The following is a 14,193-nucleotide window of genomic DNA, read 5'->3' on the forward strand; positions in this document are numbered from 1 at the left end:
AAATTACAAAGTAATATTTTATTGCTGATCCTAGGCATTTATGTGGTCCATTTATGGATATGTAGTTCTTTGCTTGGCACTCCATGTACCGTGGACAAACAAAATGCTTCTGTAGTTTGTTTTGTCCATTAGCAAAATGACAAGTATTATCAGCTTTGAACTTATTTTACTAATGCTAAATGTTGACGAGAAAAAACTGTGAAACATCATATTATGTAACAACATAAAACATATTCTATATGTTGTATCTTTTTATGACTGGACTGATGTTTAACTGCATATTTGTAATATAATAAATATATGTTTGTTTGTAGGACTAATCGTTTTTCCCTAAGTACATTCTGCTAATTCATCCTTGATATTTAGACTATTTTGCAGATATAAACTTGGCTTTTTGTTGATAACATAACTTGTAGGCAGATTTCAGTTTTGCGCATATTAGGTACCTCTAATATTGGAGTACTTTTTAAATGTAATATAGTCAAATAAATAAAGTGTCATCATTGTATTGCAGTTCTGTCATCTTAGTTTGGCATTCCTATGAAACTTCTGATAGAAAATATCAGTTTCTTTTTACTGTGCAAAATCTTTTGCTATTTTATATCTCAAAATGTGAATACTTATGTTTTCTATAATAATCATGGGTTATTCTGACTACCGAGGGAAATTCGGAGTTGTGTTCGCCTCAATTTCTGCACCCATCTTTGCAGCTCTGTATTGTCCAACAAAAATTTGGTTTGTGCCTTCATGCTTTCATTTTTTTATTTTTAATACTATTTCTTTTATATTGAATATTTGAATGTCCTGTTCTACTATTACAGTTTGAACATGTCTTGTTATGTCATGTCTATTACCAAATTGTAAAAGCACATGCATTGTATTGAAGACAAATTAAAATTAAAATTCAAACTAATATATATGGACATGACAAACTTGTGTGTATTGGGGGTATTTATTGGGGTATAAAGTTTATATACATGCATGCTTCCGGTATATAGAGGTTGATGCTAAAATGATAGTTGAAAGGATTAGCTGGTAGTATGCTTTCTATACGGTGCACTTGCACCTGCCCAAAATTTTCTCTCTCACCCGCTTCTCTTCGTTCTTCTTCGCTTCTCTTCATTCTTCTTTCTGGGTCTACAGTTCAACACAAAGCAAAACACCCTTAAGTGAGAGTACTTGTTAGTTCGGTATCTTTTTCCTACGCTCCTTTTATTGATTTCCTTTGAGTTTGATTCCTACTTGTTCAACCACATAAGATGAGTAAACCATGGAACATCTCATTTTCATGAAAATGATCTCTACCAATACCTTCTGCATGCTTCTAAGTCACCATCCAGAATTGTAATATTTGAACCATTGCTTCAGTTGCTTGTCACATCCACCCATGATCTTGAATACAACTCCTTGCCTTCCCGCAAAACAAATTAACATGGCAAATTAGCAAACTGATCGTTAATAAGAAAAAAGGAATCATTACATGAGCTCTGTGGCAAGAAACATAAACCAAAGTTAAATAAAATTGGACAAATTATGTTACATTTTATGATTTAACTTTAAATATTGTTATATGAAAAATCTTCAATTTGCTGCTAGGTTTCTTGAAGAACAAAGACGTAGATAGAGTCTAAACTTTCTACAAAATAGTTTCTTGTAATTTCATTATGATGTAGGAAAATCTATTTGTTTGACAGAGGGACTTTGTCATTTAATCCTTTTAATGATGTTTTCTTTGCAATAATGCCATGATTGGTCCTACAAGATCAATGACGGGATCAGGTAGACTAAACCAAAATAGGATAGTTCTAGCCATTCGTCCCTTTCCTCCGTAAGTATATAGTTCACTTGTCACACTTATATATGAATGAAGAACTTAAGCTAAAGTTCATGTTCTATATAGTTTCGTGTTATTTGATGATGTTCAAGATGTCAATAGCTTACCACAAATAAAGAGTGTCTTTGCGAGGGTAGTTGTTAAGTTCCCTAGGTGTCATGATAGTCAACACTTCATTCTACAGGATATCACTGTGAGTTACTTCAAGCTTTAAAATAGAGTCAATATAGTCATGTTGTTATAATAAAATCCTTTGACTCATACGACCTATATTCCCATATATCTAGGGATCCAAAATCGAAGCAATTTCAAACCGCAATAATGTTCCATGGTTCGATGCCTTACTCACACAAGGATGCACATATACATTGTATAGAGTGGGATTCTGTCTAAACTGGGAGGAGATTCAATTTTGGAATATTGGACATGGACTAGAGGTCGCACTGATAACACATACTATTGTGGAGCCATTCATCAAGCCAATCCAATTTCCTCCATTTCCAAAGTATCTTATGCCATTTCATGAGGTTTATCAACAACCGCATAAGTCGTTCGTAGGTAATGACCCTTCCTTCCATATGGTTTATATGTATTACTAATGGTTGATGTATAAGTTATTCAAAGATAACTAATCACATGTGAATTACTCAGACATTATTGGCATAGTTCTTCATTTAGAGCCATTAAAGCATATCGGTGAAAGGTCGTATAGAGAGGCTGTACTAATAGATTCCAGGTGACACTAATTCATAGCTACATTATTTTTTGAAAGCATTAAGTAGTTGTTAGGTCTTATTCAGACAATTAATGTTTTTATAGGTGGGACCTAATCATCGTGGGGGTATGAACTGACCTCTTGCAAAGAAATGCTCTACGATGGTCGTTAGCTAGAGTTGACAATAACATAATTATTGGAACTATGCTGCGTCTTAATAATAAACACGGTAATTTATCTTGTACCTAAAATCTTTCAACATGAACTCAATTCTTATGCTTATTAATTATTGTAACAATAGGATGCTTGGAAACCTCGGATTACAGCACCGTTCATTTTGAATCTTTCAACATGAGTGGTTCTTATAATATAGTTATAAACTATAGCTAAAATTAAAATGATAATAATTTAAATAATCATGTTCTTACAAATTATGTTCTAAATTGCAGCTATTCGACGTTCATTGATTCAAAATCCAAGGAGTCATATCATCGACAGATTTCTTGAGAACAGACGGGCACATCTCGCAACTGTGATATCTAATTGAGACGTGTTCTAGCTTGTTATAGTAGATACTTTGTTAGTTATGTTTTAGATGAAACTTAGTAGTAATGATTTGTGCTCTATTTGTATTAGTCATGTGTTCAGTCTTAATGGTGATCACTTTGTATAAAACTATGTGACCTTTCTATGAGCTAACAAATAAGTTCACCATCATTAGTCTTCATTCATCTTTCTTCATCACTATTAGCATGGTTCTTGATCTATACAAGCCTATGTCATTTGCATTTAGTCCACTGTAATCCATGGACTGGTAATCACAAAACTATTGGAAAAAATATTCGCTTACTCAAGATATGTGGAAAGTGCGGTAGGAATGACATAATGATGATCGTGTTACTCAAGAAACGAAACAAATTATATCATGTATATACTGAATATACACATCAGTTTATGACCGCTTGCGATCTGAACCATACAAATTGTAAAGCACCTTGGTGGCATTCTGTGCATATACTGATTAATTAAGAAGGTGAAATAAGAAATAATAATATATAATGAAATAAGTAGAACATTATTAGAGTAAGGAAATTAACTGTCCAAGGACATTTTAATGTATAATATATCAGTTTGAAAAGTAATAATGCTTCAAAATAATTGAATTTATATTACTTGAAATCTACTTGGCAATCATAATTTTATCCACAGGATCAAGGTGCATGCTATGTAAAAAATCATTGATGTTGTTGCAGTCAAAACAAAAGATAAAAGGCATGCACTACAAAATCCACAAGATCCCGATGGTCTACTTTAGTGATATCTAGATGTAGCTAAACATTAGATTGTCTCCAGCAATGTCCTCTATATCCATCATCTATATCCGTCCTTTACAGTCTCCTCTAAGACTATCTCCAGCAACTTACCTTAAATTTCATCCCCTAAAGGAATATTTCCTGCCTTTTATAGTACACTCTAAAAGATTCCGTCTTCTATATCTTCTTAGCCTGCAGCAACATCCTTTAAATTTGGTTCTCTATAGCTACAATATTAACAAAATCCATTACATACAATATTTATTCTATTTTTTTCATATAATTTTGCCCTCAATATCTCTACTACTCTATATGTTGTTAGTGTAGGCGTGCACACATCCCTGTTCTGCCCGCCGCGATTCGTTTCTCTCCGCGCACGAGCACGCCGCTATTCTTTCCATCCGCGGCCGCCATCCGCCGCGCCAAATCCGCCGCATGACCCCTGCGCCCGCAACGCCTGACCGCCGCGATTTCTCCACCCTCAGCCCCCGCGTTTCGTTTCCATCCGCGCGCGAGCACGCCGCGATTCCTTTCCATCCGCGGCCGCCATCCACCGCGCCAAAGCTGCCGCCATCCACCGCGCCAAAGCCGCCGCCACACCCCCGCGCCCGCAACCCCGACGGCTGGCGCAACTCCTCTTCCCGCGGATGGAAGGTGGCGGATGGAGGTGGCGCGCACCTTCCATCCCCGCGAACGCCCGCGGATCTCCAAAACACCGCGGCCGCCATCCACCGCGCCAAAGCCGCCGCCATCCACCGCGCCAAAGCCGCCGCCACACCCCTGCGCCCGCAACCCCGACGGCTGGCGCAACTCCTCTTCCCCCGGATGGAAGGTGGCGGATGGAGGTGGCGCGCACCGACCCCAAGCCCCATCCCTGGCGGCGGCACGACATCAAGCCCCGGCGACGGCGGCGCCCGGTGCCCACGCTCGCGCTCCGTTGATGGAAGGCTCACTGTGCTCCCGACCTCGGCTCTCCTCGTTGTGCTCCCCCACCCGTCTGCGCGATCCCCTCCCATGTCGTGGCGCAGATCTCCTCGACGCGCAGATCCGGCTGTCCTCGCCCCACTCTCCTCTCTCGCCGCAATCCCTGCTCTCTCCCGCCCGGATCGCCGCCATCCCATCCGCTCTCCAGAATCACCAGGCCAGCGATAAGCAATTAATGGAGGTAGAGGCTTGCTACAACTACGGCTTCCTCCCTGCAGACAGAGGCAGGCACCAACCACCACCTCCACCACATGCCACCCTTCCTCGCGCTGCAGGTACATGTGGTTTAGTTTCTGTTTACTTTGAGCTCGTCTTCTAGCTGATCTCTTGTTGGCCCATTCATGCTTCTCCTGGAGAAAGGAGAGAGAGAGTACTCCTTTTGATTCCTGGATTTGGTTTCAGCCGATTTTTTTGTGTATTTCAGAGGATGCAGGTGAGCTGTGGGAGTACTTCCCTTGCCCCTTTTGCTACATCGAGGTGGAGGTGCCCTTCATCTGCAACCACCTTCAGGAGGAACATTGCTTTGACACCAGGAATGCTGTAAGCATTACTACTATGCAAACTTAGAACCATCCATGATGATGCATACAGTCTCTAATCACACTATATTTGTAGCCTATAATATTGATTCTGTAAATGATCTTCTTCAGGTTTGCCCCATCTGCGCCAACAATCTAGAGAAAGACGTGGCTGCACATTTCAGACTGCAGCACACGCATCTTCTCAAGGTAACTAACTATGTTCATCCCCAGCCACCAGCTCAGCGTCTGGGAAACTAATAACTGATCATGGTTCATGACAGAGGAGGAAGCCCTATAGGCCAAGCTCATGCCCTGCGGCAGCCACCAGCCAAGCAACATACCAAGTGAACTCTTACTATGAAGAGGCAGAACCACAGCAGCACTAGATCCCAGACGCTCTCCAGAATCCCATCCGCCAAGATCCCAGCCTCCATGGAAGGGGAGTCCTCTCGACCAGACTCCACGTCCGCAATCCCATCCGAATCCCTCTCGATCTGCGTCCGTGTTGTCCATGGAAGGAGAATCAGACACCCCAGCCTCCATGGAAGGGAAGTCCTCTCGATCCGCGTTGGCTGCCAGTGTCGACCGCATCATTTGTAAGTGTGCCCCTGCCAGTGTCTCTTCTCTGCTACCTTCTAACGCGCCTTGGTTTCTTGGTAATTTCTTCCCTTCGTGTTTTTGCGGGGGCAACATGTTACCTGAGGCTCCCTGTAAGAGTCTAGAGAGGCATTGCAGATCGCCGAGACCGACGGTCAGGTGCTTACCTGATTGTTGTGCTTCTTTGACTACTCCTGTCTTGGTGGTGCTTGTAAGGTGTTCGGTGAAATGCACCTGAGAAGCTGTCTTGTGTGGATATCGTTGAGACCGACAGTAAACTCAGCTGCTTACCTGATTGTTGTGCTTGGTGGTACTTGTAAGGCTTGTTTAATGTAAATCGATGTACAGTACATCTATTCATACTGTTATTAGATCTGCAAAAAGAAAATGTATGCATATCAACATTAGACGCCTTGAACTAATTGTCTTTTGTTGTTTAGATCTCGTGTTGTTTTCTCGGTGACAAGTTCAATTGGAAGCAGCAACGTGACAAGATAAGCAGCTGATGTCACTTGTCAACATTTAGTCCTCCATCGTTTGAAGGTCACGTCCCTTGCTGTTTGCTTTACATAGTGTAGTGTTTAGCAAGCGGCTGGTGTCGGCTGGAAGGAGGTTTCAGTCAATGGGGCAGTACGACTAGGGAGAACTCAAGAAGGTTAGCTACTTTCTCACACTCTTACCATCCGGCTATTAGTTGCTTTCGACCTTATTCCTGGTTAACTACTTGATGATCTGACCAAATCTGATACCTTATTGACGCTATTTGCTATGAGTGGGATCAGAGATCAAAATGGTTCCACATACCTTCACAAAATCATGTATGCTCTGACATTGGCGCATGATTTATATATAAATTTCAGACCGCAGATATGTCTATTGTAAATGCATAACCATGAGCTTATATGTGTTTCGTTGGCTCCAGAGGTGCTAAAGAGAAACTATGGCCCAGAGGTTGATGTTTGGAGTGCAAGAGTGATTATGTACATATTTTCCCTGGTAATGAACTTTTTACTACTTCATTCCTAGAAACATTGTCTTTACATAGTGTAGTGTTTGGATGCAATTGTCTGTGCCACTATCACATTGTTGGCATGTAGAAACTCTTGTGTTGATTTAATCCTATCTCCATCACTTGCCTATATGTTAACCTGGTCTTTGTACAGTTTGGTTACCAAGCAAAATTATTTCTAAATTTGTTTGTGTTGCAATCACAGTCTCATATTTACCTCCACTCAACAAAATACTGTTGTTTTGGTCTATAGAAGTTTTTTGTCACTTGGTAATGCTGTTTTGGTCTATAGAAGTTTTTTGATATGCCATTATATCCACTTTGCTACTATCTGCTGTGCTTGTGATTTGCCTGTTTGGAGATCATGTTTTACAAATCAAGTAATTCAGACTATTCTTGGTATGCCATTATTTCCACTTTTCATTCAGTGACTGAACCTACCGAGACTGAAGCAAGTAGGGACAGAGCAAAAAACTCTCTTGAGAACTGGGCATCCAATCAGAAAGTAAGTTATAGATAGATACCTTAGTTTGATGTACATAGGTTTTTGTTAAAAATATATTTGACTCAAACACAAACCAGGATTGCCAGCGGTGCCTCGAGCATCACTTCGCAGTTAGAAATATTCTTGTACCATGATTTTAATTTTGATGTGAAAACTCTGTAGTTTGTGTTTGAGTCTGAACAAACTGTAGGTGATTGCCGAGCATCTGTCTTTATCAAAAATTAAGTGATTCATATATTGATACACGCTTCACACGGACTAAATTTCTTAAAAATTAAGTATTTCACTTCCATGAGTCCTCCTGATGTTCCTGAAGTGTAGATATCTGAAGATCTTCCTGTGAACATTGCACTAGCATTGTGCTGGCATCAACGAGGCACTTGCCTTGCGTCGGGGGATTGCTCTTGTACTATTCATACAGAAGAAATTTGCATAGCTGATTTTTAGTTAACAGACAAGTGTTGTTTCAGCTTTGGAACCTATTATTTTTTGCTTCAAAGATATAGCTCTTACACCACCCAACTTAATTAGGTAGAGAACAGTTTTAGAACCTATTATTTTTGCTTCAAAAACTAGAGAACATTAGAACAATGAGTTTGTATCTTTGTTTTCTCAAATAAAGATTTACCTGTAACTATTTTTAAGTAATAGAGAACATTAGAACAGTGAGTTTGTATCTTTGTTTTCTCAAATAAAGATTTACCTGTAACTATTTTTAAGTAATCAGCTAGATTTTTTAATACATAAAACCAAGTAACTATTTTTAAGTAATCAGCTAGACAAAACCCTTTGTACGTGATGATATGGACTGATCAGCAATGAAGTGCTTATGGAAAACAATGTACAACCCGTTGTGCAGCCAGAGCCTTCTATCAGAGGAACTAATATGGATAAGGGTACCATTTTGAAAACAGTATGTCTCAGAAGTTTAACATTATATTTTCTTGTTCTCCATATTCCTGATAACTAATGGTATGTTATTTACTGTGGCCTTAAATAAACAAAGATGTCCCCGGAGCCATCATCTTAGAACCCAAGCATGCAAATAGCAGTTATCCGCCATGTGGTTTCTAGAATATTATTACACAATACCATATATGACGTTGTTCCCCTTTCTAGCAAGGTTAGGTTTATTTCTTGCAAGCCAGCACTTCTCTTTAGACTATGTGTATAATCGGATTTCATATGAACATTTCAGTTAACAGTTTTGGACACTCAGCTTCCTGTTAAACAAGCATTTAAAATAATGCATGATGAGGTATGTATGTTACTGTGCTTGCTAGAGTTGCTTCAAATAGTTCACTTTCCCTCTATGGTGCTTGTTTGCTCTCATTTCAACTTTGCTCTGTTTTTACTTTCATTTTGAAGAATTTTTAAAGCTGTGCTAGCAATTATTTGCCTTTTTAAGTAGCAGTTTAATTTGTTTTCCTATTATGTTTTGCAGTTTAAAAACACAACAAAATCGCTCCTAGAAGCAGGCACTTCTTTCATCTGCACTGCATACGTGGCATCAATTTAATAATAGCTTCGAACCTTTTGTGTCTCATAGGGTCTTGCTCTGGTTCCTCTTTGGGATGACCGCCAGGGAACCATAACAGGCATGCTCACTGTATCAGATTTTGTTTTAATCTTGAGAAAGGTGGGTGGAATAAATTACTTTGTTTCTTCTTGGAAGCATTTTATGTTCTTAATAATTATTATTTGGTTGATGGATACCAAATACAAAATAAAAATCTGTACGACAGTATGATCTTACGATGTGCAATGAAAACAAATAGTCAACATTGCCTTCTTTTATGACATCTTAACAAATGTATTTAACTAAAAAAACTTTGAATATATAGGGGATATTGTGCATTGGTGTGCTAAAACGTTCTAGGCAGCAGAAAGCAATATCACGGGAGCAAGCAGCCAAAGATCTGCAAGTAAGTACTTGGTTCATACTTCAAATGTGACATCATGGAATCCTTTGATTGGATATTTCTTTGTTTTGAGCTATTGTCTTTTTGGTCTTTAAGATACCCTTTTTGTGGCTTGTGCCTAAATTTACTCACTATTGCTCAGTTTCTTCTTCAGTAGTTCAATTATTCCTCTTTCAGTTACTGTGTCATAAGATTATTCTTTTCCTGCAGCCCTGCTTGTTTTGCTTCCCCTGTATAGTTCAGGCGGTGTAGCTCATTAGAAAATAGAAATATAAAAATCTGGCTTACAAAAATGGTGCCCCTCTTTAACACAAAATGATCACCCTGTTCTGCAGTGTTTATGCGTGTTGAATTTAGAATGCTATGTTATAATTATCCCGGGCCATATTGCATGAAGTATAATATGTTCTAACAGGAGAACTGTATCTGGTTTCTAAAAGAGAGTATGCACAACCTGCAAGAACGATAATGGTGCCACAGACCATTATTATTTTGTTGATCATAGCCAACAAAGTCCATTGGATAGTGAATTGCCAAAACCGCTCCACTTAGTTTCTAGGTTCAGGGTGCAGCCTATAAATAGCACAGGCATATTTTTTGGGTCTGTACATTGTTACTGCCAGCTCATCTTTCCTCATTTTCTTAATTCGTATGGTGTTTCAGGAGTTGGAGAAATGGAGAGAAGAACTTGAGGCATTGTTACTTGCTGAATGGTCGGAGTTGGTCTGAAGGCTGACCACCGTGATCTAACAATTTCTCTTCTGTTGTAGATAAATGCTTTCTTTCTTCTTTTTCTAATGATAGCATACTGCTTGGTCATGGCCCTGAGTCATTCATCTAGAAGCCACTTGATTGAAGTGTATCTTCTTTAGTTTCTGTGAGTATGGATCCTTTGTTAGGTTTATACCAAGTTAACAGATTCTAAATTGTCTCTATTCTACATATTGATGTGGCTTTGCATTCGCGAGATTCTAAACTTATTATCTCTATTCTACATGTTGATGTTGCTTTGCAGTCACTTGTGTCTCACATTTGACGTTTTGCGTTATAGTGATATTTTGCATCGGATCCACTTTTCTTAATTCTTACCGATACAGAATCGCATATGTTTTTGTTGTTAACACCATGCTTTTTACGGACAGGGATTGCAGCTTCACTCTTGGTTTCAGCTGAATTGTGGGCTTCTTGGTTTCAGAGCATTGTATTGATTCATCATCTGGGCTGTAAGATTGCAGCATGAGTTTGATGTAGCACCCTGACCTGTGTCGTCTAATCCTGTCATGTATGCATAAATGCATTGCTGAATAACTCACCTGATTTTTGCACTTAATGTCTCTTCTGTTGTGGTAACTCGGTCCTTGAGCCATAATTATGATCATTATGTTTTCCTGTATACTCTGTCCAAAATTAAAATTCGTTTTAGTTAATTACTAGGTTCATACAATACTTAAAGTATGTGTTATATATATATTTATTTAGGTTCATCTTCATCCATTTGAATATGGACATAAAAAACAAGAGCTAAAATGACTACTATTTTGAGACAGAGGAAGTATGTTTTACCCAATGATTACTGGGTGCTAGAATTGTTCCCATTTTCTTTTAAGAGGAACATTGCTGAAATGAATAACATGTCAAATTTTTTTATTTTCTTATAGAAGGTTCTTCTATTGGACCATTTCCAATGTTGATGATTACATGGGTTATATTGTTGTGCATATTAGTGTTGAACAAATAAATAATCCTTGGATTAACATTCAATTGTCTATATGTTTATCCATTTTTATTAGCTTTCTCAAAGTTCATATTATTGGTTACTGCATGTAGAGGGGGGAAGAGCTGCTTGCGTACTGGTGGAGAGAGGATCATTGGTTGAAAGCGATGTTTCTACATATGAGGTCTGTAATTAAGGTTGAGGAAGAGTTGGTTGGGGTTCCTGTGAAAGGTGGACTATATGAGGTCTGTAATTACTTTTTTTGTTATGCTCTATCATTACTTGAATGAATCATGTATGTATCACTGGCAAGAAACTTCAGCTCATACTTGATGGGTGATGGGGAAACACTTTTGGGAATTCTAATTTTGTTCTGCTTTCTGCAGATTAGGGATATCAGTGCGCTTGTACGTTTAAGGCCAACGTGGGAGGATCTTCGCAGCTACTTAAGGCCGCAAACGTTTTGAAGTCTTGCGTGTACAATAGCTGAAAGAGAGCATCTTTAGAAATGTGGAGATTGCTTGATCCAGGTTTAAGATTGATTAATTCTGTTCAACTTCATGATCGGATGGTGTGCGTAAAATTTGGTTTGTAATTCGTCTTGTTTTTTAACAAAGTACAAAAGAGCATAACTTAATTTGACCTTATAAATCTTGTGATATTCAGAAGCTGACAAACTGTAATCGTTGTGTACTAATGTTTTATTGAATAATTTGTGTTCCGTCGCAATGTACGGACACCCTACTATGATATATAGAAGTTTGCATGGTATTGATGGTTGCAATGTAATGATGAAATAACTAAATTAAAATAACAAAATTTATGTATAGTTTGGATCACAAATTGATTACGAAACCTTTTTACATAACAATATAATACACATTTGAACATAGGTTATCGTGTATTATATATTCCTGTTGCAACGCACGGGCATTTACCTAGTTATTACATTAAAATTTGAAAATGTATTTTATTTCAATTCCCAAGAGTGAAAATCCCCAAATTCCCTTCTATTGGCGTCGTTCCTAGAAGCATCTGTGCACTATCATGACGCGTTGGTGCTCGTCTCTGGCAATTCACGCGCGTGCGTCAGGAACAACAATGAGCCGAAGGTTTGGACGGATAGAGGATACACAGTAAATCGCCAAATGTAGCAGCCGAAGGACAAGCGCTATAATTTAGCGGACATGATAGAGGACGCTATTGGACAGCTTCAGGAGGATGAGAAACGCTAAATATAGCATACAGAACCATTTGCATTCCCTTGTTGGAGACAACCTAAAATATTACATTCTCTATATTTCTTTTCTCTTCAACAACATTCTCTAAATCATGTCCTCAACAACATTCTCTAACTCTACTAATTACAAGGCCACTTTTGGCCTGAAAAAATTCTCGCATAGGGGCCAACCTTTCAAAAATCCTAAATTGCTCCTTGCAGCCCATTCTGATTCATGGCCCATTTCTGGTCCAGTTAAATTCTGGTGATAACAATCTCTCAAAACGAGCTTTTGACCTGCACAATTCCATTTATTGAATAAAAATATAAATAGCCAATAATTCATAATCATGTGACGTGAACTGGTGCAGTAAGTCAGGACAAAAAGGCTCTCCAAATTCTTAAGCTGAAAAGTGATGAAAGTACAATGTACCTTTTCAATTCTTCATTAGTTGTAGATCTAGATCATTTACTCTGCTAGAAATCTTGTGCACTTCAACATTCTTCTCATCCAAAAAATATCTACAAGTTAGTGCCCTTCTTTGCTTTTCGATCATTTTCACAAGCACGAAGCAACTTAACCAATAATATGTTGCCCTTTCGAAGGACTACGTCCACTTTCTGATTTCTGCCTCTTCTGAATTGTTTATAGACATTGGAGCTTCTGGCCCCCCGTTGCATGTAGAAAATCCCTTGTACTTGAAGGTTGTAATGTAATGGTCCCGTTGCAACGCACGGACAATTTGCGCGCGTGCGTTAGGAACAACAATGAGACAGAGGTTTGGACGGATAGAGGATACACAGTAAATCGCCAAATGTAGCGGCCGAAGGACAAGCACTATAATTTAGCGGACATGATAGAGGACGCTGTTGGACAACTTCAGGAGGATGAGAAATGCTAAATATAGCGTACAGAACCATTTGGATTCCCTTGTTGGAGACAGCCTAAAAGATTACATTCTCTATATTTCTTTCCTATTCAATAACATTCTCTAAATCATGTCCTCTATACACAAATTTGCTTGTTAGGAAGGTATATAGAGGATCTAGCAGCGTCCTCCAAATTTAGAGGACCGTTTAGAGGTTGCTGCTAGAGGAAGTAGAGGACGACCTCATCCTCTAAATTTAGGGTACAGGACCCTTTGGAGGTCCTTGTTGGAGTTAGTCTTATATGTTGACTTTGATTCTCATTGATTGCCTACCATTAAACTGAACATACCAATTTGCTCATTATGACTTTCTCTATCTCTACGAATCAATGTTATCTGATTGGAAATTGAGCGTATCTTATTCTTTGTTGAAGTATGATAAGGTGACTCATCCTCTCATATAGGTTTTGTGGCTGCCTGAAATACGTAGATGGACCCACGCCAAAATAATGATGTTCGTTCTGCATTAAAAGAACTGTCCAACAACACTGTTAAAGGTATATCTACTAATAATATAACATGCCTTATTTGACATTTCAATAAAGTTTTAAAAAAATAAAACCTATAATGGTTCAGTAGGATATGCGGATGCAAGGCAACGTAAACGGGAAAGAGAAAGAGCACGATACACGGTGATGAGTGATGAAAAAAATGAATTGAAGAAACATCGTGCGTCACGCAACAAAGAAAATGTTGTACACCATGAGTATTCAAAAGTATTAGATGCAAAGGAACATAAGAGAATCCGAGAAAGAGCTCGATGTGCAACTCAAACTAGGGAACAAAGGACGTTGTGTAATATGAAACCATGTCAAAAGACTGCAAGGAAAAACCAAGTCAGGACTCAATCGCCATTGAGAACCCTAATTTTACCTCGGAGCTTGTGTGGAGTTCAGCAGATGCTCAAGCACCTACTGGGTCTCTATTTAGC

The 14,193-nt window shown here is 38.8% G+C and overlaps 2 protein-coding genes across 3 annotated transcripts; both read left to right on the forward strand.

Moving 5' to 3' along the window:
* The first annotated feature begins 5,002 nt into the window (after positions 1 to 5,002).
* Positions 5,003 to 5,654, forward strand: LOC103635440 (protein DEHYDRATION-INDUCED 19 homolog 5). The gene is made up of 3 exons (XM_020542687.2): positions 5,003 to 5,121; positions 5,271 to 5,386; positions 5,497 to 5,654. The coding sequence occupies exons 1-3, from the start codon at positions 5,022 to 5,024 to the stop codon at positions 5,623 to 5,625; spliced, it is 345 nt and encodes a 114-aa protein (XP_020398276.1). The 5' UTR covers positions 5,003 to 5,021; the 3' UTR covers positions 5,626 to 5,654.
* Positions 5,655 to 8,516: 2,862 nt separating this feature from the next.
* On the forward strand, positions 8,517 to 9,479 carry LOC103635439 (sucrose nonfermenting 4-like protein). Of its 2 annotated transcripts, none has more exons than XM_020542595.1 (4): positions 8,517 to 8,601; positions 8,677 to 8,736; positions 9,028 to 9,117; positions 9,323 to 9,479. In XM_020542595.1, the coding sequence occupies exons 1-4, from the start codon at positions 8,518 to 8,520 to the stop codon at positions 9,431 to 9,433; spliced, it is 345 nt and encodes a 114-aa protein (XP_020398184.1). In that variant the 5' UTR covers position 8,517; the 3' UTR covers positions 9,434 to 9,479. The 2 variants fall into 2 exon arrangements, with proteins under 2 accessions (XP_020398184.1, XP_020398185.1); XM_020542596.1 differs by having other exon boundaries at positions 9,064 to 9,117.
* The last annotated feature ends 4,714 nt before the right edge of the window (positions 9,480 to 14,193 follow it).

This window comes from Zea mays, chromosome 8, assembly GCF_902167145.1.
Source record: "Zea mays cultivar B73 chromosome 8, Zm-B73-REFERENCE-NAM-5.0, whole genome shotgun sequence".
Taxonomy (NCBI): Eukaryota; Viridiplantae; Streptophyta; class Magnoliopsida; order Poales; family Poaceae; genus Zea; species Zea mays.